The sequence below is a fragment of the Telopea speciosissima genome, chromosome 10 (assembly GCF_018873765.1).
Source record: "Telopea speciosissima isolate NSW1024214 ecotype Mountain lineage chromosome 10, Tspe_v1, whole genome shotgun sequence".
NCBI lineage: Eukaryota > Viridiplantae > Streptophyta > Magnoliopsida > Proteales > Proteaceae > Telopea > Telopea speciosissima.
In genome coordinates this window covers 15,023,613-15,050,000 of record NC_057925.1, presented here as the reverse complement: position 1 = coordinate 15,050,000, position 26,388 = coordinate 15,023,613, and the positions used below count along the sequence as shown (strand labels likewise).

At 39.2% G+C, this 26,388-nt stretch overlaps 1 protein-coding gene and 1 long non-coding RNA gene across 2 annotated transcripts; one reads left to right on the top strand and one right to left on the bottom strand.

The window, feature by feature from the left end:
• The first annotated feature begins 12,305 nt into the window (after nucleotides 1-12,305).
• Nucleotides 12,306-16,184, top strand: LOC122641978. The gene is made up of 3 exons (XR_006329998.1): nucleotides 12,306-12,316; nucleotides 15,614-15,618; nucleotides 16,105-16,184. It is a non-coding gene; the product is annotated as an uncharacterized LOC122641978 (long non-coding RNA).
• A 3,894-nt stretch (nucleotides 16,185-20,078) lies between these two features.
• Nucleotides 20,079-23,107, bottom strand: LOC122643310 (HIPL1 protein-like). The gene is made up of 8 exons (XM_043836944.1): nucleotides 22,994-23,107; nucleotides 22,766-22,883; nucleotides 22,488-22,645; nucleotides 21,538-22,329; nucleotides 21,230-21,446; nucleotides 20,901-21,079; nucleotides 20,484-20,755; nucleotides 20,079-20,391 (listed from the first exon to the last, which is right to left on the bottom strand). The coding sequence occupies exons 1-8, from the start codon at nucleotides 23,105-23,107 to the stop codon at nucleotides 20,082-20,084; spliced, it is 2,160 nt and encodes a 719-aa protein (XP_043692879.1). The 3' UTR covers nucleotides 20,079-20,081.
• Between the last annotated feature and the right edge of the window lie 3,281 nt (nucleotides 23,108-26,388).

Genomic DNA, 26,388 nt, shown 5'->3' with positions numbered 1-26,388 from the left:
AATAGTCAATAACCTATCATCAAATTTTACAGGTGCAAGAGCAGTGTGAGAGAGATTACCGGAGAGTAAGGGGATCCATTTATCATACCAAAAGGAAGTGTTGCACCCGTTGCCTAGAAATCGATGTACTAGACCCTCTAAATCTGGAATAATTTGAGCAGTACTGTTCCAAGACCATGACCCCTTTTTACCTCTAGTTGTAGGGTCAAAAAAACTATTTTTTGGAAAATACTTAGCCTTCAGAACCCGAGCCCACAAGGAGGAGGGCTCAAAAATTAACCTCCAGCCAAGTTTCAACCGAAGAGCTTTATTATGATGTTCAGCCTTCCTAAACCCAAGGCCTCCACAATTTTTCGGTCTACACATTTTATCCCAAGAGATCAAGGAGAGTTTCTTCTTGTCATTGTTGAAATTACCATGCCAGAATCTTAAACAAATAGAATCAATCTTATGACAAATTTTGTTAGGAAACCGAAAACATTGCATAAGAAAGGCAGGTGTAGAGGCCAAACAGATTTAATAAGAACGGCTCTACCTACATAGGATAAGCACTTAGTTTTCCAAGAGGCTAGTTTTTGCTGCATACGTAACCCTAACTTGTCCAGATTCCTACATTTAGATCTGTCATGGAAGAGGTTGGTGCCAAGATACAAAGAGTCCTTGGCCATCTTCTTGATTCCCAACAGAGACGAGAGTGAGAGACGGACATCATGAGGCACCGATTTACTAAAGTGTATACCACTCTTAGCGAAATTAATTTCCTGCCCAGAAAGGTCAAAAAAAAGATCCAAAACAACTTTTATAGTAAGAAGGTCTTCTTTGGTTGCCCGATAGAAAATGAAAATATCGTCGGCAAACAGGAGATGAGATATTTCAAGAGCCGACCTAGCAATCTTAACCCCGCGAAATAAATCCAAATCCCTATAAGCACAAAGCAAGCGGGACAAGACTTCCATTGCCACAAGAAAGAGATAGGGACTAAGAGGACATCCCTGACGAAGTCCCCTTGAGCCATGAAAATATTCAAAAGGGCTGCCATTAATTTTAATAGAAAAGAAAGTAGAAGAAATTAAAGCAAAAATCAGTTGAACCCATTTATCCCCCAATCCTATAAACTTGAACAGAGAAGTGATTAATCCCCATCTTTTGTGAAACATGACTGAGCACGTACAGATCAGGGTTATTCTTATCAGAGGCCAAGAGATATGAGGAGAATAGATGTGACTTAAGGGAATCAATATGGCCGAAGACTTCTCTATTCCATTTCTTTAATTTGTTAGAAAAGGAGATGAGCTTACAGGGTAAGGGTTCAGACTGTGAAGTATTCCATGCAGAAGAACAAAAGGCCACAAACTCAGGGTGAGAATTCCGGGCTTCTTGGAAATGAAATAATTTCTTATAAGAAGGGTTGGAGGTTGTGGTTTTTAAGCAAATTGGATTATGGTCGGACCCTAGAGAAGAAAATTTGGAAGCAGAGGGTGATGGGAATAGTGTAAACCAAGATGGAGAAGCAAACACTCTATCCAACCTCTCGTTGACGAGCCTAGGAGGACTTTGTTTATTGGTCCACGTAAACCTGGAGCTAGACCAGCAAATTTCCTCAAGTGAAAAGTCAATTAATAGGTTTGACAGAGCGGACCCGGATTTGGAAACCACGAAAGGAGTGCCACCCAACTTATCTGCAGCAGAGAGGACTTCATTAAAGTCCCAAAGCACACAAAAAGGTTGTTGAAGCGATCCGATAAAATTCCTCAAAGAATCTAATAATGGAATTCGGTCAACCTCATGTGGAGGGGCACAGATACACAAGACCCAAAAAGAAGGCGTATTAGGTAAAGAAACCTGCAGCCCAATGAAGTTATCCATGCAAAAAGACTGTAACACCCAGCCCGAGTCCCTCCCCAAAACCCACATGCCACCCTTTTTTCCATGAGTACCAGCACTATTTTGATATTGTAAGGAAATAAAATTAGAGAAGGGCGACAAGTGGCGTAAACAATCATGGTTGGGGCATTTGGTTTCGCAGAGAAACAAAAAGTCTGGTTTACATTTGTTAATATGAAACTCAAGGCATTTCCTACTAAATCTATTGTTACAGCCACGAATATTCCAAAATAAAAAAGACATAATAAAAACATACTTCTCAAAAACGAAAGATTCGACAAGGAACAGCAGGTCTACGACAAGCTCTAAGATTCAAAGACCAAAGGCAGAAACAATAACTAAACAGGAGAACAAAAACACAGTGTTGGAATTTTTCAAAATATTGATGTGGACTTTTAGTCCCACATCGGCTATGAAAGGAAAGTTCATTGGGTTTATATGTGTTAGTAGTAAGTAGTTATTATTATCACATGTAATACTAAAAGAGATTGTATGGTGCACTTGCGAGCGAGGACGATAATCGTCCGAGCGTATATGCGCGTGCGCGTGCGTGAGACGCAATGTGGCGCTTTGATGGCACACTTTGCACTTCGTGCGCATCGTCGCAATATGTCGCCTTAATCTTTTCAGGATCGACGGTGTCTGATCAAAGGGTGCTTAAGATCGATCCGACCGTTGGATGGGCCACGAATTCTCTCAGTCCAAAAATCAAAAAAAAAAAAATCTCTGATAGCTTCACAGTGTTACTATCTCTGCAACCAGTAACAGTCCGCCTGATTTATCTTGGGAGGCAGGTTTGCTGCAACCCTTTGCAGGATTAGGAGGGTGCAAATACTCCGCCTGATTTATCTTGGGAGGCAGGTTTGCTGCAACCAACCCTTTGCAGGATTAGGAGGGTGCAATTACTGTCTTAAGGACAGAACGATTTCGTTCGACTCAGGCCATCTTTCAGTCCTCTCCTTTTTGTTCAGATTTATAACACACAGAGTAGATATCAAAAAGCCAAGAAGTAAGATAACAGAGACTTACAGGGTTAAACGTATCCTGGCTGAGTATGGGAACATGAACCATGGTTGTGGGATGCAAATAAGAATTCAGCACATTCCCTTTGGCTACACCGTCCATTATCTCGCCCAGCCACTCATGAACCATGGTCAGAAAAGTGATGGGGTCGCAGGAAGAAGAAAGCGAGCGAGCAAGAGAGGCATGGAACTCCGAAAACTCACAAGCAAGAGAGAGAACTAAGGGTGAGGTGGAGAATTTTCGTTTCTTGATGGGGGATTCACTCACTAAGCTCCCTTCAAAGATATCACAATGGTCAGCCGCCGGAACCGCACCAAGAGGATTAGAAGTGACAACAAAGGATGGATCCAAATCCAACGGAGAAGGCAGTGCAGCAGTAGAGCGGGTCGGAGGTTCCAATAGCTGAGAAGCTTATCGGGCAATGCAGCAGCAGAAAAAGGCTCCACCAACAGATTCGAAAAAAACCTCAGAGGATGAAGTACAATTCCTGCCAGGCTGAACAACCGGTGGTAACGCCAGAAGAGATAACTGTAGATCGTCCTCAAAACACCCAGAATTGAGACCTATGCCAGCGGTGTCAGATTGCGAGAGTTCCCACATGTCCACACGTGCTAGTGCCTTACCAACATTCGCAACACAGTCTTCCTTAGCGATTTCTGCGATAATAGGCTCCGAAGGGACCAATGAACAAGAATCCTATGTAAACCACAACGAATCCGGCAACACAGGAGCACTAGGAATGGGCTCGACAGTCCAGTGAAATTGAATCGAACAGGGCGAGTCAAGGCTTGGGGAAATTGCTGAGCCGAGTTGGAGGGCGACGAACATACCCAAGCAGTGTGGCACAGTCTACCACAAGAAGTGCAAAACTGCAATGCTTCATACTTCAAATTCACTGGGAGAAGATCACCTCAATCATTCCTGATTTTGGAATGAAGGCATATTGGATTCTTCCATTTAAACATAACCTTAACATGAGTAACCGACCTGGGAAGCCCGACATCGTGCTGCAAGTACAGCTCGGCAACTTTGCCCACACAAGAAACAACCTGCATAAGAGACTTAGCAGAGAAGGCCTCCAAAGGCACCGGACTGACTTGAACCCAAATCGGAATGGTCTCAGGCTCAGTAGTGAAAATAGCATCATTAAGAGCATGAGGCACCACATGCACAAGCCCCTGCCCACACCACCAAGGACACAAGGAAAACAGTTGCTCTCGCGAACCCTGGTTGTCGACATAAAGAACAAACATCCCTTCGCCTAACCAATTAAAGTCCACCATCCCCAAAGGTCTCTAGATAGAGAGGAGTTGGGTGCAGAAAAGCTCTAGAGAAGGCTTTGGTAATCCAATAGTGAATCCAAACACCACCGGATGGTCCAGGCTAAGAAGTTCAGATTCTTGCCATCGATGCCCTTGGCCACAACCTCTTGATTAAAAGTCCAGTTAGACTCTAGAACCATGCTCGGAAGTGGACCATCCCATGCCAAAATCTAATCTACGCCTGTTGCGGTACTGGCGTCGAGAAGAGGATCCAGGCGATCTCTGAAAGGCGTTGTGAGGGAGCATGGGAACCAACCAAAACAGGATCAAACAGAAAAATAGCAGAGAAAATAAAATATGGGAAACAACAGCAAGACTCCACCACACAGGATCAAGCACGGTAAAGAGAGCAACTACAAGAAAACCCAAAAAAAACAGCAGGATACCACGCAAGGAATCGAGCCAAACGGAAGCAGCAGCAGGACGAGCCAATCCTAACTTGAACAAGCTCATCAAGCAACGAAAGAGACAAGAAATAGCAAAAAAGGACCAGAAAAAGCCCCAAGAAAAACACCAAAAACACCAAAAAAAACCAGGATTCGACTCCACTACTTCCAAAGCTGGTACTTCCATCTTACTTCTGTGTGATACTAGGGCGCCATGTGGACTGACAATGATCTAATGGTCCTGAATTAAAATTTCAAATTAAAATATCAAACCGAGTGGATTGGGACTGAACCACCTTAAACCAAAAACAAAACCTGCCCAGCCGGTTCAAAATCACAGAACCAAACCCATTACACTCTCACTGAGGGATAGGGTTTCAAATCGATTTGAAATCCCAAAATTCCCAAATCCAACCCCTTCTTCATCCATCGCTCCCTTCTCCTCTCCTTCCAGCCAATCTGCCGGAATTACACCGGAAAGAGCAGCGATCCAACAGAGATTTGTGGTCTGCTCAGTCAAAATGGCAGTAAGTTACCCTCGGCAGGGTCTTTGGGAATCTTCTTTTCCAAAAGCTTGTACATCCTTCTGTGGCCATGATATCCGGTAAAAAATTTATGAAATGATGGACTTCTTCTGCAAGCAACTCAAACAATGAACTGTGGGAGCTAATAATCCAACAAATGTTAGTGGCCTGCGGCAAAATTTACCCTTCAATTTTATTAAAGAGACTCCAACTTCCCACAACATGACCTACCTAGAGTTCAACTCGAGGGACATGTAGATCACACAAGACATAAAAACCACCATTACGATATCCTTAATGTTCCTCAAAACCAAGCACTTGAAGGGAATTCAAGGAGAGAGGAAATTTTTGCATTTTGTCACTTTTTTATCTGGGTTTCAAATCCAACCAAACGTAGAATTTAGGTGTCTATATTTGAACGTATCAACTCTTAAGAAAATCTCGTCATGTCAACCAAGCATTTCCAAAAGTTGGGACTTATTGGGAATTTTTAAATCCAGATGATACTCATATATAGACACAGGTATGTATGGTATGAAACTGAATGAGATTTAGGTCTGAGAAAAGATCTAGTAATCGAAAATCATCGTCGTCCGACTTTCACAACTTGAATCTCTGAATGTTAGCGACTAAGATTGATAGAGGTTTCAAACCTGGTTCACAAATTTGGTTCCTACTTGGAAGCGATAGTTGCAGAGCTTGAAGGAATGGTTTTTTTAGGGAGAAGGAAGGAGAACTAGTTGCAGAGCTTGAAGGAATAATTTCAAAGAAGGAATTGGATTTGGGAATTTTCGCTGCTCTTTCCGATGTGATTCCGACAGATTGGCTGGAAGAAGAGAAAGGAGCGATGGATGAAGAAGGGGCTGGATTTGGGAATTTTGGGATTTCAAATCGATTTGAAACCCTATCCCTCAGTGAGAGAGTAATGGGTTTGGTTCTAAATTTTTGAACCGGCCGTATGGGTTTTATTTTTGGTTTAAGGTGGTTCAATTCCGATCCACTTGGTTTGCTACTTTAATTTGAAATTTTATTTCAGAACCATTAGATCATTGTCAGTCCACATGGCACCCTCGTATCGCACAGAAGTAAGATGGAAGTACCGGCTTTAGAAGTAGAGGAGTCGAATCCAAAAAACCAAAGGCGAGAAAGTGACAGCGCCACTTGTCGCACATCTCTAACTCTGCCTACTTTTACTCCAACTTAATCCTCATTGAGTCATTGGTGCCTCTATTAAGGTTTAGGTCTCCATCCGATTCGTCATGAAATTGAAAAGACTCGCTGGGAATAAATTAAACTGGGTCGGACTTCAAATGTAGAGGTTTTTTGTTGCAGAGAAAATGGAGGAGATATTTCTCGTCAAACCGTTTTTGTTGTCACTTTTAAAACATGTTTGGTAACAAAAAAAACTTGAAAATTAATTTCTTAAAAACTCACCCCAATCCAACACAAGGATTATTCCCCGTTAGCTTAAACCCACCCTTACCTAACCTTAGGCTGGTCCAAAGCCTTTGGAGAGAGAGAGGGTTGGTGCAAAAGGTTGGAAAAAGATTTTACCCAGCACCTTGCCCAGGCTGCATGTGCAACGCCGGACAGAGTGAGACGTGAAAAGACCACCTCACCATTGCTTGGGCAAGGCGTTTGGACAGGAGTGAGGCGATCTTTTCGCATCTCACTCTGTCCAGCGCTGCATGTGCAGCCCAGGCAGAGTACTGCACAGGAGCCAACTCCCAATGGCATGGGGGAGAGGGAAAAAAAATAAATTGTGATAGTTTTATATTTTAAAATTATCTTTTATTTTACTCTCTGCAAAATTGTTTAACATAAAAGCTTCAGGTAAAAAACAAAGAAATTATGCTGAAATCCTAATTTTCTGTTTTAAAACAAGCCCTCTTATTTGTTTCCAAAAACAAAAATTGCAAAACAGTTTTCAAAACAAAGGTATTATCACTCATGTTTATTATTGGCAAATGTTTTTTGGGTAAATTACACATCACCTCTTGATTTTCAAATGAAACTCAGATCACCCCCTGATTTAGATCCCAATATGACAAATTAGTCCCTATCGTTAGTTTTATATTGTTAAGTGATGATGTCAACCAGTTAAATAAATTTAAATTTCTAAACTACCCTTGACATCCAAACATAAATTTTGAAGGGTAGTATTGTAAATTAAATCCTAATGTTTTAGTACAAGGGTAAAATAGTCCTTTCACACCAATAACTAACAGCAGACTAACACCATTACTGTAGAAGGGCTGATTTGAGTTAACCAAGGGTGATGTGTAATTTACCCATGTTTTTTTTTTTAAATGTTTTTTTCAAAACTAGAAAACAGTTCTTCCAAAGGTTATCTAATGGTGGGGCACTTTTCCCCCACCTCTCTATTATTTTTAATGAATAAAATAAAACAAGTCACAACTTCATATCGAATAGCTTTCTATAATGCCAAATCAACATTCTATTTAAAATCCAAAATGAAAAAAAAGCTATTTAACTACGAAATTGTAAATGAAAGTAAAAGGAAATAACTACAAAAAATTACAGTCTCAAAAGCCCAAAGCTACCATTAAAGTCTTTTACCGTGGAAACTTTGATCGTCCCAAAAATGTGGCAATAGAATCCATAGAAAAGGTTTTGCTTCTGTTTTTGGCAACCATAGGTGAAAATGTCAGCGATGGTATCTGAGGTAAAGAATAACCGTTGCTAATGTCTTATTTTTCATGAAGCAACTCGAGGGCAGCACGTATAATCTTTTATCTGGGTAGGATTCTCACAGAAGCAAAAGCTTTGATCAGTCCCAAAAATATTCCTTTAGCTACGGTTTATGTCTCTCAAATACCGGGAAAAAAAATTGGGTCATCGAGCTCACACTGTTGGATGAAGCATCATCCACATGACGAGCTTTCAAGCCCACACTACAAAGGATTTTAATCCCGCAAATACCTTTTTTCACCCTAGCATCCTGTACAGTCATTTTAAACATACTTTATGAGGAGAGAATATTTGACATTTAACATCTAGAATAGAAAGACCGATTCAATCGAACAAGATGGGTGCCTAGCACCTTCCCATACTTGTAATCTGACCCCATACTTGTTCTCTAACCAGATCATATGGAATTACGTAGCCCTTTCTGCTAACCCTAGATGGGGCTACACCCATTGAGTCTTAGGCCCTAATCCTAGGTGGTGACTCCATTTCTATGAAGCATGATCCCAATCCCCTATAATGATGTATTGAAATAATACGCGATAATCTATGAAAGGCAAATCACTGACCCTCCAAGGCCGGGTGGAACCTCGCCCCCAAAGACCGCGGTGCTTACAGTACTTGGTTTGTATTGAAATTATTTGGTTTCATGGTTTATTTGGTGACTTATCTACTTCCTTTTCGGAGGCCAACATCTCTATGTGAAGATAATAATAGATATTTGTATTGCTTCCAATCAAATTTTTAAAAAGTGTGCCAAGCATATTGAGGTTGATAGTCTCTTCATACATGAGAAATATCTCAGTGGCATCATTTCTCTTTTATACATAGCTTATGCTAATCAAATTGCTAATATTTTCACAAAAGATATGTCTTCTACTTGACATCATTATCTTACATACAAACTAATATTGTCTAACCAACATCAATTTGAAGGAGAATGTAAATAAGAAAAGTAATTTAGTCTTTTGTGTTCTATATTTTGTATATACTTGTTGGGTTATATGCCCTTTATTATAAGGGCATTTTTGTACTTGTATATGTTAGGATTTTTCCAAAATACGATGAGTGTGGGCTTAATTAATTATCGGGTCGATCATTGATGGGGATCAAGAAATACAAGGGCCGACGTGACTACTACTATTTTATTGAGATGGACCGGACCGACCTAGCCCATTGTGGAAGTGGGTTAGGGTTGGGGAGTATTATAAATACTAATGATGAGGGGTCCCTGCAGTCACTATTCTCTTTTCTCTTTTCTCCACAAGAAAGGGAGCTATGGGAGAGTTTAGGAGACAGCAGAAGATCCCCATCGCGGATTGCATTCATTCTCTGACAGATCGATGCTGCTTATGGAGGTGTTCTTATCTGTTCTTCGTCATCATACGTGGGTACCAGGTACACTTTGCTTTCCCTGTTTATTTTGATTTAATCATGTTTTAGAGATTTGTATGGGGATAGATTCGGGTTTGATAAAACCCTTGAATGTTCTAACAAGTGGCATCAGAGCCGACCATACGGACCTAGGATCGATTGATTAAGAACCTGGATCGAGTTTTGACGGTGGAAATAGGGATTTTGGCCAGATTTTGGCAAAACCGCACGTTTTGGCCACTGCCGGATTTTCCACCGGTGAAAGTTAGAGATTTTTATATGAGTGCGAAGGGTTCGGAGAGACGATCACAGGGACATGTGGATCGTCACCGCCAGTGGCTGGATGCGCCGGCCGAAGCCGCGAGTGAGATCCACACGCCGGCGGCCATTGTAGAAAAAAGAAAAAAAAAACTTCTCTCATAGCGATGCTGACGTCAGCCCTGTTCCTTGCCAGTCACGTTTGACCCAGTCAAAGCTGACCCTACCCGGGTCAAACCTGACCCAGACCAGATCAATCGAGACTTGGTCAAGGTTGACCTGACCCGAGACCTGATTGTTGACCCATTTTTGACCCAGTTGGGTGGACCGTGGTTTGATTCAGGCAAGCTAGGTTCGGTCCGGTTTGGTTTCAGTTGGTTCGGTTCTAGTTGATACGGTTCGGTTTGGTTCGGTTCGGTTCGGATTTATAAAAAAAAAAGGGAAAATGACCAGAATACTTCAAATGGACCGTGTGGGTTCGTTTGGATGAATTTTGAGAAGCAATTTTTTTTCTGGTGTGTCTGTTTTTTCGTGCTGTTCGATTTGATATGCAATTCAGCATATCTTGGATAAACATATATTATGGTTTTGACGGTTTTTGTGTTTTCCAGTTGTTTTGGGAACAGAATCGACTGTTTTAGAACGTTTTTAATTATTCCGGAAGCTATTTTTCCTGTTTTGGAACGCCGTTTTGATTGGATTCTATTTTGGGACACCCCATTTTGCTTGAAATTTTCAAGGCCGATGTTTTGGGTATCCAGTTTGAATATTTTATTGATTTTATAGGACCTGTTAATGACGATTGTGTCACCTTCGAATGACGTATGGGCGAATGGAGCGTCCGATTGGGCTCCAATTGATCTTGTTTCGTTCGTAATTTCAAGACCTACCCAATGGTACCTGGTTTTGGATGTTTAATAATCCCAGGGACCTATTTTGGATGATTATGCTACTTTGATTATTTGGACTATTTTGGATTGACCATTACCACATGGACGATGAACGTGCATATCACAACACATTATGGACGATCGATGTGTTTACTTCCACACATATTGCTGTATATCTGGTTGAAGAATTATGAGAGGGTAAAATGGTGATCTACCAAAGTGGCCCATTGAATCCTTTTATGGTTCTGTCAAAGCAGCGGAATAGGTGACATTAGCCCAAAGGCGATGTTGCCAAAGTTTGATGAGGTGATATGCACATGGATTGGAAAGATAGTGGTCTAAGGGTTCCAATTGCCCAAAGGTGCTGGGATTTCTGAAAACTACTGATCTCTTCACGGAAAGACAGTGTATCCATCCAAAGATAGTATACTCAAATAATTTGGGATGCGTGGCCTAGGGGTTTTCTTACCGCCCAAAGGTGGAGGAAAATTTTTGAAAGTCATCGACATCTCGTAATAATTACAGTGTAATAAATTGTTATTGAGGTGCATAACCTAGGGGTTTCTCTATCACCCAAAGGTGGAGGGAGATTTACAAAAGTTGTTGCTATCTCGCGGTATTTGCGATACGATAAAGATGTGTATCGGTACGATAAAGACGTGTACCTTTGACCCGAAAGGACAAGAATGCAATGTTGTTGTAAAGAAGTATTGTTGTTTGATATTTATCATGTTGGTTGCATATAACTATGTGTTTGATGTGTTGATAAATGTTTAGAGCCATTGATTTTATGATGATATGTAGCATGTTTAAGTGATGAATGGACATGCGATGGGTAAAGAACATGTTAGTTTGTGCGATATAGAAACCTTTAATATTAGAGTAAACTTCTAGTAGACCCCCTGAGGTTTGCAGACATGTCATGTAGCCCCCCTGAGAACTAAAATGTTACATACGGATCCAAAAAATGGATGGAACACTCGTCCCGTTAGAGAAAACTAGTGAATGGATGATGTCAGCAAGTCATGGATAGGTAAAAGTCCAAATTACCCTTATGCTAATCCCTAAGCCATCGTCTCCTAACTTTACTCTTCTTTCTCTTCTTCCTCTACTAGGTTTGAAAGAGAACAGCGCCGTTTTCACTATAGAGAGGATCATCTTCTTCATTTCTTCATCTCTTCCTCTGCTGTGCACCGCTGTTGTCACCACTGCTGTGAGGAAGTATTGTGAAGGACACCGCACTCTGCTACTTCATCTTCTTCATCTCTTCCTCTGCTGTGCACTGTCATTGTCACCACTGCTGTGAGGAAGGATTGCGAAGGACCTCTTCTTCACCTCTGTGGTTTCATTTACACAAGGATATTGAAGGACCACCGCCATATCCCTCGAGCTACAGCTCTTTGTATCTCTTTCTGGCTCTCTGTCCCCTCTTCCACCATCCACTAAGGTACTCTGTCTCTCTCTCTTACTCTCTCAATCTGTCTCAGTATTTTGCTGTATTACATTTCTTTGTCTCAGTATGCTGCTCTATTACAATTTTATAGTTAAGTGACACTAGTTTGATGCTTTCAATCCAAAAGCAGGTAAATTTTGGGCCAATTTTCAGCATTTAGGATTGCTGAATGACCCTTGGACCTTATCCCTTCTGAAATGGCTCAACTCAGCATGTCTGATTTGGATCATCTCAGCCCTCATCTATAACCCCAAAAGCAGCAATGCCTACACCTAGGTTTTAATTAGACACAGACCACGAGCACATTGGTTCTAATTACAAACCCGACCCCACTACGGAGGCACATAATAAATTTCAGACTTAAAAAAGCAATTTGCGGTGTGGAAACATTTGATCTTTCAACCCTTTCAACCAATTGCAGTTGCTGCCCTAGTATTGCAAAGTGTGAAAGTAGGCTTATGGGGATCCTTGAAAAAATAATTAGCATCATTGGGTGATTATCAGTACTTGATTCTTTTCCCAGTTGGCTTCTTATTATATTTACTGCCATTAGAAAATGACCAAGGCAATGGATAAAAGCATGAAAAGGCTAAATTTTAAAGAAAAGCTTGAAAATTAGAATAAGAGATGTTGTAAGCTTAGATTAAAAGTTATAGAGTATCTAGTTATATATGGTTTGTGCTTTGCAGAATTGCAGGAGACATATTTGGGCTCACTTTGTCAATTGTACAACAATGTCTGTGTTACATGAAGTTGAGTACAATTGGTATATGGTGAAGAAAACAAAATTTGCTGACAAGGATACATATGGCTACTTGGACATGATCTCGGACATATATAATGGAGTAATCAAACATGTCCCCATAGGACATGATGTGACCTTTAAGGTGAAAACCATACTCCCAAATAATAATGGAAAATTGTTAACAAATGATGCAGAGGTCTATAACATATATGATGAATTTGGGGTGAATCCAGTTAGATTTTTTGTTTATGATGTGCAACATAGGCTGTCTAAAACTGAAGGAGTGTATACAATCAATGGGCATCCCAATCACATTGTTTATAGAGAACAACCTCGGTTAGCTAGAAGGGAAAAACAACCAGTGAGAAGGGGTCCAGTTGTATGTAGGGCTACTACTAGTGCCACTTGTAGTGGTAATGGGACTGCTACTGCTACTGCAAATGCTCAGCCTACTAGTAATGATAATTCAAGGGCTAGTAATGTTGCCATTGGATATACACGGAGCCCTAACAGAACTGATGCAACTCCCATGGGGTTGAAGGATAGTAATCAGGTTGCTAAGAAAGTACCATGTACCAGAATGGGTTTGACTAAAGATGTTGATGTTGATAGCTAGAGTGATGGTACTGATGATGAATGGGCACAGAATAGTGACAATGAATGGGAAGAAGAAAGTGAACAAGAAGATGGTTCAAGTGATGAAGATGATGTAGAATATGAAATAGAAGAAGATTTGAGTGATGGTGATTTAGATGGGTATGATTCTGAAGAATTTTATGGGTAGTTTTCCAATATAAATGTAAATGAAGATGAAGGTGAAGGAAAAGTGAAATTGCAGTTAGGTTATTTGATAATGTGACCAAGTTCAGAGCTGCCCTCCAAGATTTTGTGGTGCAAGAGGGGTTTCAAATGCAATTCAAGAGAAATGAGAGAACTAGAGTGACTGTAGAATGTGCAACAGAGGGTTGTATTTGGAGAATCCATGGATTATCCATTGTTGATGGTGTGACATACAAGATAAAGTCTTATGAAAGTAAGCACATCTGTGAAAGGAAACAGTCAATTAAGCATGCTACAATTCGTTGGGTTGAAAAAAAAATTACTCCTCTTATCAAGGCTGATCATGAAATGAAGCCCAGTGCCATTAATGAGTTTCTGCTTCAGAAATATCATATTCAACTTTCTTACCAACGGGTGTACAAGACATGTAGGATTGCTCAAGAAATCAATGAAGGTAGCTATGCAAAATCCTATGCTCGGTTACCTGCATATGGTGGATTGGTTCTAGAGAAAAACCCTGGGAGTAAATTCATAATAGAGTATGAGAGTATACAAGAGCATGAGTTGGACACAGTCAATCCTATGTTTTTGAGAGTTTTTATTTGTTTCAGAGCATGTGCAAGGGGTTTCTTGAAGGGGTGCAGACCATTTATAGGTCTTGATGGATGCCACCTCAAGGTTAGTTATGGTGGAGTGTTACTGTCTGCTATATCAGTGGATGGGAACAAAGGGCTGTTCCTTATTGCATATGCTGTAGTGGAGGTTGAGTGCAAAGAAAGTTGGCTGTTTTTTCTGAATCTGTTACATGATATCATAGACCCAGATGATGCTAATAGGATGTTGACTTTCATGTCAGATAAACAAAAGATTTGTATACTATACTTTCTTATTAAATCATGTCAATTGGTTAATAATGTATAATAATAGAGTATGTAACTGATATATAAAATGCATGTTTATGTTTGTAGGGTCTAGGAGATGCTATTGCTTCAGTCTTTCCTAATGCCTACATTAGGTGTTGTAGTCGCCATCTCTATCAGAATTTCAAAAAACAATATCCAGGTGATGCATTTAGGAAACACTTTTGGACTGCATCTTCAGTATGTACTGTGAATCAGTTTGAAAGTGCAATGAATGACATCAGAACCATGGATAATACAGCATATGAGTGGTTGATGAAAGATCCCAAAAGCATGTGGGCTAGACATGCTTTTGATACTGGAGCGAAGAGCGACCATATAACCAACAACATGTCAGAGTCATTTAACCAATGGGTATCCACCATCAGGACAAAACCCATTCTCACCTTGATTGATACCCTTAGATTGAAAATCATGGATAGAATGCATCACAAGTTTCAAAAGGGTCAAAGCTTCCAGGGTACACTTACACCAATGGTGAGGAAGAAAATAATCAAAATCCAAGAAGCATCAAGGGACTGCATTAGTTATGGTGGTGCTGATGATGATTTTGAGGTAATTGAGCTTACTGGAAGGTGTGTGGTGAAATTGAGACAATGGTCATGTACTTGTAAGGTTTGGGATGTCACTGGACTACCTTGCAAGCATGCTGCATCAGCAATTGCAATAAGGAGGTATCGAATTGAAGACTACTGTGATGCATATTACACTGTGGAGAAATACATGGAAGCATATAGGGAGATGATCCATCCTCTAGATGATTTGACTGATTTGAGAGAAGATGGTCCTGTTGGTGTGGTTCAGCCTCCAAGGCTGAGGAGGATTCAAGGTAGACCAACAAAAAGTAGGAGAAAAGATCCTGATGAAGCACCTACTGGGGAATCCAGTCAGAGATCAACAAGCCTCAGATGTAGCAGATGCAACATGGTAGGTCATAATAAGAGAAAATGTAAGGGTCCTCCAGTAAAGGTCAGCAGGGCATCTACTAGTCGGACTGTTGGTGTGAAGGTATAACTATAACTATTTATGCTTCAATATATACATGTCACACCTGTATTTGCATGTTTAACTAACCATATATATTTATTGCTTATGTAGAGAACTCATGATAATATGAGCCAGGGTGATATCAGCAACTCTCAGAGAGTGACCAGGTCACAGTCTTCTTCAGCTATCATTGTGAAGAGTAGCCAAGCAAAGACACGAGCCAAGATGGATGCAGCTGCAGCAAAGATTAGAGAAAAGAGAAAGGCAGCAAAGAAGAAGAATTGAGACTTTCTTTTATTTAGTTTAGTGTTATGCTGTAGTGAATTTTATTGGGGTTGTTTGTATTATGACTTTGAAGTGGATGTTGTGTTTGTAATATGTACTTTGGATTGGTTGTGGTACTTTGAAGTGGATGTTTTTTCAGAATTTGTATTAACACTTGGGTGTGATAGATGATGTTAAATCAAGTGCTCCCATGGGATTGAATGCATATTACTATGATTTTATTTTTTAGTTATTTTCAACAGGGATATTGCTGCTACTGCTGCTGGCTTACTGCTGTTGCTTGCTGCTACTTACTTGCTGTTGCTGCTTGCTTGCTGTAGCTTGCTTGTTATTGCTGCTGTAGCTTGCTTGCTGCTTCAGCTTGCTAGCTTGCCTGCTGCAACTCCAGCTTGCTTGGCTAGTTTTTTTTTTTTTTTAGCTTGCTTGCTTGCTGTTGCTTATGCAGCTTGCTTGGTTGGGGTTTTTTTTTTTTTTTTTAATTTTTAAGCTTGCTTGCTTGCTGCTGCAGCTGTTGGTTGGTGGTGGTGGTCTTCTCAGGGAAGTTGGAAGGATAGTGATCATGAGTTGGGTGAGAATTGCTCTGAGCCATGACCCATAGAAGCCAAATCCATTGTGGTTTTGAGGTGTGAAGCTTGGCTCCTATTTGGTGGTGTTTTAGTTGTTAGTTTTTAAACCTTTGAAGGGATTCAGATGTACCTACTAGGGATCTACCACCTATTATCTTTGACAATCCAATCCATAGAACATCAAACAAAATGTAATAAAACTTCCATCTATTATTTTATAATCATCACTACAAAGTTAATAACAGACAACACTAATATAAATTGAACAACAAACATGATTACAACAAGCATCTTGTGCATTTGATTCACTGTGCTCTTCAATTGGAACAGTTCATTTTTACTTCCACCAACCACAAGGTTGTTAGCAACAGGGTTGTTCCTTACTGACTCTATCAAGGGAGTTGACCTTGTTGGAGCGTCATTTGGGTACACCCATTTCCAAAAGTTACAGCCATCCACTTCACATTTGTAGTATAGCCTTCCTGGATTTTTCTCCGATTCCGATATCTTCACTATAGCTCTACGTCCACAATAGCATTTCTTGTTCTCAAATGTGATATAACCTGAGGTACTATTTGTACTAGAAACTAAGGCCATTCTTATCTGCAATAGTGAAAAAAATTCAAAGTGTCAAGAATATATTCCGGTTTCACTCTAGTCGATGGAATCAAAGTGGGAAAAACTCAAAAAATCTGAAATGAGAAGATAATATTAACCAGAAAATTTTATTTCTCAGTTGGGAAAAATTATAGGCTAGGGTTCCATTCTCTTCTCTTACGGTTGATGTGCAGGGAGATAAACAACAGAAATCAAAGTGTCAAGAATATATTCCGGTTTCACTCTAGTCGATGGAATCAAAGTAGAAAAAATTCAAAAAATCTGGAATGAGAAGATAATATTAACCAGGAAATTTTATTTCTCAGTTGGGGAAAATTATAGGCTAGGGTTCCATTCTCTTCTCTTACGGTTGATGTGCAGAGATAAACAACAGAAATCAAGTTGCAGGAAGAATAGAGGTTAATGGATTTACTTTACTCACCTTAAAGACTCTTCTATCGTCGAAATTTCAGTGACCGAAGAGAGAAGTCAGAGCTTTGCAACGGTCTGAAGATTTCACATGGGGCAAATTTACACATAGGGAGCTTCAGATCTTACATGGGGCAAATGATGTTAACATAGAGGAGCTCCAGATTTCACATGGACAGATGCGTTTAAATAGAGAAGCTCTTCATCAAATCGCCTTCAACTCCTCCAACGGTCTTCTTTGAAACGGTCTTCTTTGAGTTCGTCTTCTTTTCTAAGGTTGAAGAAGATAGAAGGATATAAACGTAATTTCCATCTTTTCACTTTTTCATCAAACATGTATAAGGGTATTTTTGGGATATAAAAGGATGACATCATCACTTAATTGTGGACTCGAACGGGACGAGTGTTCCATTCGTTTTCTGGATCCGTATGTAACATTTTAGTTCTCAGGGGGGCTACATGACATGTCTGCAAACCTCAGGGGGTCTACTAGAAGTTTACTCTTAATATTATGATGTTTTGCTTCTATATTTTGATGGAAATTATGCTGATGATGAATAATAACTTATTATGGTAGATGAAATAATAAGTGAATAATTATGGTAACTGACGGTTAACCAACGAGCATAATGAACTATGGACGAATAATCTATCAATAAGAATTGTAACGATGAAAGATTGTTTTAAAAATAATTTGTAACCTATAGGGTATAACCGGCCTTGAGCCATTTGACGGAAGCTACTTCGGTGGCATGGATTGAAAATGTATTATTAATATGAAAAGATAAAGCCAAACACTGAAATAAAATAATGAATAATAAGAGGAATGAATGAGCGAATAAAATCACGAAGAACATGTTAAAGAAATTGATGCACTTAATAAACTACGATTATACCCTTGGAGGAATTAATATCCAATTGTGCACAAGAAAGAAAAAAAGAAAGGAAGAAAGAATCTTGAGAATGATAACTTGACTGAGAACGAAAGAAGTAATCAGTTCGAATAGTTTGACGGTTTTTATTACTTTGCACCGAGATGTGTGGTTTGAACATTTTTACTTTCAGACTTGATCGATTTAGTTTGCTCGATTCTCTTGATCAGTGGGAGTGCTTCTTTACATGATTATTATGTTTTCGTTTCGATTGTGGTGCTTTTGTTCATTGTGATTAATAGCATCTGCATGCATGCATATGATTGATGTGTTGAGGGCCTTTTGGTCCAAGGATGTTCGATTGGTGACAAGCCAAGTCATTTGGCTATTTCTAGCCATGGATGTTCGATTGGTGATAAACCAAGTCGTTCGATTATCAACGAATCATGTCGATGGTCAAAGGTAATCCATGAGTCGTACGATGCTCATGATACGTTCGAAGACCCACAATGAATGATGATGATATTTATGTGATCACAAACATGTATGCCATTCCTTGTACAAATTATCTCAAGGTGGTTCATGTTAGTAGGTAGATCTTTGTTTGTAGTTGACAAAAAGTGATATGCCATATGTTGAGGTGTTTTCTCTGTTGTTGCTCGACATCGATGTATTTGCTAACTGGATTAAGGTTAGTAGCATTATTGTTGTATTGAGATCCCATGGCCACATCTGATAATGATAACTTTATAATAAATGTAGCCCAAGTGGGAGATTGTTAGGATTTTCCCAAAATACGACGAGTATGGGCTTATTTAATTATCGGGTCGATCATTGATGGGGATCAAGAAATACAAGGGCCGACGTGCCTGCTACTATTTTATTGAGATGGACCGGACCGGCCTGGCCCATTGTGGAAGTGGGTTAGGGTTGGAGAGTATTATAAATACTAATGATGAGGGGTCTCTACAGTCACTATTCTCTTTTCTCTTTTCTCCACAAGAAAGGGAGTTGTGGGAGAGTTTAGGAGACGGCAGAAGATCCCCATCGTGGATTGCATTCATTCTCCGACAGATCGATGCTGCTTATGGAGGTGTTCTTATCTGTTCTTCATCAGCATAAGTGGGTGCCAGGTTCACTTTGCTTTCCCTGTTTATTTTGATTTAATCGTGTTCTAGAGATCTGTATGGGGACGGATTCGGGTTTGATAAAACCCTTGAATGTTCTAACAGTATATGTGACAAGTTGCATATAAATAAAAGCGCAATTGGTTAAATCGATTATAAGAACCTTGCATTGATACTAATTTTTGGGGAAAACACATCATTTCCCAAACTTTGCACAAGTTAATGGAGATGCAGAGAAAATTAAAACCCTCAAATGTAATAATACAGATAAATCAAATCAGGCAAACCAAAAAAGAACACATCAATTTTTAACATAAAAACCCCTTCCAATATGAATGAGAATAGCCATGGGACTCGGTCCAAATAAATACATCACTATTATAAATAATGAGATTACAATCTTCTCTAGTCAATGCTAGAGACTACCAAGCATCAAGAAAACAACCCTTCTTGCATAACAAAAGAACTCACCAAAATAGGTGGTTTCACAAGAATATCTCTCACAAACTATCCAATAGGCTCTGATACCTTAATGACATTAATTTAGGCTTTTGAGGAAACTTCACTCTCTAGTATAGAGCCATTGGGGAAGAATTCTGCTGTTATAATCCAAACACAATGAGTCTACAAAATAAGGGTATATAAGAAGAGATTCTTTTCTCTACAACAAGGAAGAAAGCTTTAGAGATTACATGTAAAGGGGAGACTTAACACTCATAGTTATCAGTTGGGCAATGAGGTTGGTGAGGGTTCCTGTTAGATTCTCATATCCTCCCTTAGCTGTAAATGAACTGATTTGAATTGTTTCCAAATAGAGAGAATAAATAGACAGACAAGAACATCAGGCTCATCAGCTAAGAGCTCAAAAAATAAGCCCCAGTAGAAGCATCAATCAATAGAGAGAATAAAAGCACCAGATTATAATACTGTCTCCGCAATAGGCTCCCAGATTAACGGCAATTTGAGGGACCAGCAACTGCAGCTGAATTAACATTCGAGCAAATGTAGTTGCAGCGACTGGGATCAACAATTCTATATGTACCACTGTTGGTGAAAATATAGACATCCTTATTGTTATCCTCCCCAACTGAGTAAATGTAACCCAAATCAGGGATAGGACTTCCTGGAATGATACTACATTGGATTGGGGAGTCATAAGCACAACCGAAAGGAATCAGGTTGCTAGTGAAGTTTCCACTGTTCTCTGGGTTTTCAGTTCCAGCCCATATAGCTTCCCCATAAAAATCTGCATATATGTACCTGAAACTCAATTTATAACTAAAATGAATACACAGAATCTATTTGTGTTCTTAATGAACCAAGTAGGATAGATAGAAAACACCCAAACTCACCTTCCATACATGCATGGATCGGTCCATGACCGATAGTAATAGCCACCTATGATCGCCGCCCCTCCTGAATCCCCTCCTGGAGCCCCTCTTGAATTTAGGTTCTGATTTACAGAAGAGTGGTAATATCCCATTACAGGGAAGATGGGATTTATTGAGTAGGCAGATGTATTTCCACCAGGAGATTGAGAAGGATTGAAAGGGACAGGACCTTCATAAACACGCCATCCATAGTTTCCACCCTTTGTGATAAGATCCACCTCTTCATAGGTATCCTGTAAGATTTCAATGATTTTGTAAACATGAATATTGTAGACTTAACAACTAAGAAATTAGAATTCTGATGAACTAAATATGAAACTGAGCTGAAAAAATGATTAAATCATGTCAAGACAAGTAGAAGAAATCAAATCTGTGAACCTCGCCATCATCTGCACAGAGAAAATAGGAAGGCCTCTTTGGATCAAAAGCACAACGCCAAGGATTTCTTAGTCCCAAAGCCCAAATTTCAGGTAGTAATTCATAGTCTTCATAAACTGCATTGTCTTTGGGGATAGAATAATTTCCCCATAGACCAAGTTCATTTATTTGTGTTGCACCTGAAAATACAAGAGTGAGCATGTGAAAAGAATGACCTAGAAATTAAATTCAGTGAAACAGAATGAAATAAAGAAGCAAAAGACTGTTCTAAAAACAGGAAACAAAAGCAAGCTCCCAAGGCTATTCTACCATGATATACTACTACTCACTTGGAATCTCATCCACATTGAACCTCATAATCTTTCCAAGCAAAGATTTCTTGTTTTGGGCAAAATTGTAAGGATCACCATAACCACCACCATCTCCCATCATTAAGTACAAATATCCATCCGAAGGTCCAAAGAGAATCTGACCCCCATGATTATTTTCAAAAGGAAGACCCATAGAAAATATCCTTCTAACTTCTAGTGGGTTACCCACTGTTGCCTGAAAAAACCATTATTAATAAGAATCAATTAGTAGGAGTAACTATAAGTATAACAGATGCATAAAAAAAAAAAAAAGTTAGGAAGCATACCAATGAAGGTGCCGATGCGGTGCCATTCGCAGTGAATTCTGAGATAACAGAATAGTAATTGCATGGAGGAAACCCATAAGTAGAAGTAAAGTTTGAAGGATTACAGTTGACATCTGAATTACATGAACACTTCCCAGAACATCCACCCCATTTAGTCTTATTACAGTTGAACGAAACAAAGAATCGACCATTTTGGACAAAGTTGGGATGAAATGCAATACCCATTAACCCTAACAGGTAATCAGAATAAACTTTGTCTGATAAATCAAGAAACAGAGTAGGTACTAATGTTTCCCCAGATCCCATTTTAGGAACAGTAGCCAACCATATTCTACCTATTTGATCAGTTAAGAAAACGCGGTTAGATCCATCAGGATGACCAACCATATGAGTGTAAGTTACATTACTAACTTTCTCAAGGCATAAACCACTGGGAGGAATCACAGTAGAATTATTGTTTAGTGAAACAGGATCACCAGCAAAACATACTGAATCATAACCAGAAGCTCCACCATGTACTTCGCAGAAATCACTTTTTGAATTCCATTGATCGGTTAGTTTAGAAAAAGTGGAACTAGAGGGTTCTCCATAACTATCTTCAAGTGAAGGAGTGACAGGAGAATAATTCATGGACACATTAAAGCATGTATCCCAGACCTTTCCACAAAAGTTATTTGCTGCACTGCTAGATTGAGTTGAACATGCTGAAATGGTGGAGTTGCATAAAACAGGAACTCGCCGAGTTGGCTTAGAACCAGTTTCAAATAGCTGGGCTGCGAATTGATCACAATTCTGCAAATCATAAACATCTGAATTATTAGGAATATGACAGTCAAATGACCAACTAAAAAATGTAACCAAGAAGCTATTGGATACATAACAGCATGTCCATTATGTATTTCAAAGAACAAAGTATAGGATTAATCATGGGCATGTTATGGAAGGCTTACCGCGCAGAGAATTGATTTCATAATAGAAGCACAGGCAGGATCTGAGATGTTCATTGACTGAAACTGTCTCTGCAACTGAAAATCTTTGAAAGAACTACAACAGACTTTCCCATTATAAGGGCAGAAGGTAAGAGGCTGCTTTGGAGTAAGAGGTGCAGCTGTTACAATTTGAGAAACTCAGAATTCAGATTCAGAATTGCAAACAAGCCTTAGACAAGGGGTGTATAAGGAAAAACAAATAAAGTTAAAGAAGACAAAGCAAAGGAAAAGAGACCCACTTGAGTCAGTGCATAAGGGAAGTGAAGAAGAAAGCCCAAGAAGCAGCATCAGCCATAGCCCAAAGAGACAGAGAATGTTAAGTTCAGTACACAATCCCATCTTTCTCTGATTTTGAATCTACAGAGGAAACAAACAGCAACAAAAAATGAGTCCCTCTTGTGTCTTCTTCTCCAAGAGGGACTAAAGAAACTCAGACAACCCATCATTGCCTGTCTTCAAATATATACCCGATTGACTGAGAAATGAAGAATAAGAGTAGTGGGAGGCCAAATGCTTCCTGGGTTCTGAAAGTCTTCCCTTGTTTGCAGATAAGACTTCCCTCTCAGATATTGAAGAACCATATTTTGTAATCAGCAATCATTGGGGGACCAGTGAGTCGACCACTGCAAAGAAGTTCAGTGTTTGGAGGGCTCGTCTACATGGAAGGGAAGTGAAATTAAATCAAAACTAAACAAGAAACTTTTGGAATCATTACCTACATGATGGTCACTAATTCCAAATCTTTCTAAATTTTGTTATTGTATATTAGTTTACTTTGCAACCAAATCTCTTGGATTTGAAAATTTAAGTAAAAATTCTATCTCAAAGTATAATTACTAGGAATTTTAAATAGGTGACACAATCGTGACACAATCATTCAAGGAAGTGATTTAAAAAAAAATTCTTCTATTTTAGACAAATTTCACTTTTTCACCTACCCTTTTACTTGCAGCTGTATAGAGCCGGGGGCTGCAACAGAGTCGGGTTGGGCCAGGCTCTTTAAGACCCTAGCCCAACCTTGAGTCCCTTAGCTGGGCCCAGGCTCAGCCCAATCCGACTGTGAGGGAAGGGAGAGATGCATGGACTGGACTAAGTTGGGTTGGGTCGAGGAGAAAACTATCAATTTTACATAAAATAACACCGCAATGATTTATATTCAATTATTATCTTCATATGTAATATATTATACAACAAAATATGTGTGACATTTAAAGTTTATAATATATAAATATATATATTATAGTACAACTTAAAACAGGGTCGGGCTGGGCCGGGTGGGCTCAGCCCTATGCCTCAACCTTGGCCTGACCCAACCCTGACTCAGGGCCAGAAATTTTCAGCCCTGACCTGCCCTTAGGGTCAGGTATCTCAATCTAGGCCCTATTCGGCCCGATGGGGGTTTGGGGCCACATGGCCAAACTTGTACCTCTAATAGAGCCTAGATGATACAAAACAAGAAGGCTCGTTATGGTTGTAAGGAAGGGGATCGGGCTCCTCTATGACGTGGGAGTGCGTTGGAAGATGTCCGGCGCACCCCTAGAGGTCGACACGTAGCTAAGGTGCCATTCGAATGATAAGGATGGATGCATACATCTGAGCATGGTGCACATGCGATGGAGAGAAAGATTTCCAGCTCAAGTGTGTGCATCCATCCTTGCCATTTGAATGGCACTTCAGCCACATGTCGACCTCTGGGAATACGTTGGACATCATCCAACTTGGGGGTGTGTTGGAGAGGAGCCCGATCGAAGGGAAGGAAAGGACAAAGAAATCAGTTTTTTCTATTAAAAAAAAATTGAAACTTGTGTTATCATGATTATGTAGTAACTTTTAACTCTTACTAGATACCGTAACTAAACTTTTTAAATGAATCAATTATTTTCCTTCTTAAATCCAAGAAATATGATCGCAAAATGAAGTAAGATTTAGTAACCACATTTGGAATGTTTAGTAGTTAGTTACACAATATTGCTGGGTAATGATTACAAAAATTTTCATTTTAATTTTGATTTAATGTCACTTCCCTTTCCTGTGTACCCCTAGCAACCAATAGAGCCGAATAGTTGAAGACAAGACAAGTTGAATCTGTTGGATTCTTAGGTTGTATAGATTTCCATTGGAAAGAAGAACTCCTAAGAAGAAAAGACTTCTACACTAGATAAAGAGAAAGAATCTTGATATTTATTTAAAAACTCAAACAAGGAATAAATCCTGTTGACCGGTGAGAGTTCCTAGTACAACATGTTCTCCAAAAAAATAAGGGAATGGTGGGAAAAGAATAAAAAAATTGATTAAGGACCACACATGTATTTGCAGTTATGGGTTTTTTTTTTTTTTTTCTTTCCTTTTTGGAATGTTTTGGAATTTTTTCTATTCTAATTAGTCTCTAGACGTGCAAATATCTGCCAGAAAGTTCTCTATTTGCATGTCATGTTTGAACATAAAATGGAATTGGCCAAATGGCAAAATAAGGCTTTGAAAATCCAATGAAAAATGAAAGTTCTCTAAAAATAATTAATTAACTAAAAAATACAGTGAATCCACCACTACATGGGGAGGGTATATGGATGAATTTAAGTCTGGCATTTGACATGTGGCCAATCTGGACCATTTTCTAGCTGTACATGAATTGTTTTGATTTTTCTACCATTTCTTTCTTATAAGCTAACGAAATTAAGCTCCTACAATAGCAATTGTTTTGATTTTTCAATTGATATATTTTTTTTATTTATTTTTATTGTCTGCTTAGAATTTAAGTCAAACGAAGGAAGCAAAATTAATATAAAAATAACACAGGAAATTCTCATAGTTGGAAAACTGGGTTTTGATTGGGACGAGTCACCCGAGTCGAGTCAAAATTTTGGAAAACCTTGTCAAGAGTCGTGTAGACTAGGCCAAGGTAAAAAATGGCAAGACTAGGTCATAAATCGTCTGAGTATGACTCGGTATTTTTATCCAAGTCATGAAACTCGACAAGTTTAGTCATTTTTTAAAAAACCATAAGCACGTTCACTTAGAATTTGAGTTGAGTAAAATGGTAAATCTATATTCTAAAACAGTAAGAAACTCTCAACTCTTCGACTCCCTTCTCTTGTTCAATGGTATAAACTCAAAATGCATTGATATGTGATTCATTATTTTATCTGATTTTTTTTCATATTTTTTTCTGTATTTTTTTACTTTTTAATAATTTATACATATTTATTGTATTAAAAATTTTAAAAACCATGACTTGCCTTGACTTGGTTTGACAAGGCCGAGTCACCAGGTTTTTCTAGAAGACGAGTCGAGTCAACTATGGAAATTCTCAGTAAATCATTATTGCGTAATAGGGTGTCAATGGGTCGGGCTGGGCTGGGCTTGGCCTTAACCCTAACCCAACCTGGCAGCCTTAATCTAAACCCTAGCCCAGCCTGACCCTGCTAGGGTCAAGCATACCCTCAACCCAGCCCGACCTTGGCAGGGTTTTCCCAAGCCTGGCCTAGCCCTGATTGGCCCTGAATAGTGAACAGCTCATAACAACTCGGTGAGCCCACTTAACAAATAACAAAGCCCCTGTCCACTGAACGAAGCCTATTGCTTTTTTTTTGTTTTTTGGTAGAAGCATGTTTTTCCTATTCGAATCCAAGTAATTTGGTTGTAAAGATAAAGTAAAATTTAACTATTATAATTTATATGTAGTAAATTTTTGAGTTGTCTTACCATCATTGGAAATGATTAATTATGATCCGTTTTTATTTCTTTTATGATGTCACTTCCCTTGTTTTTTATTTTTTGGTAGAAACTTCCCTTGTTTTTTATGAGACTTTGCTTTTTTGTTTTACAATGAAAAAAAGACGGTAAAAACATGAGATTAAAATTA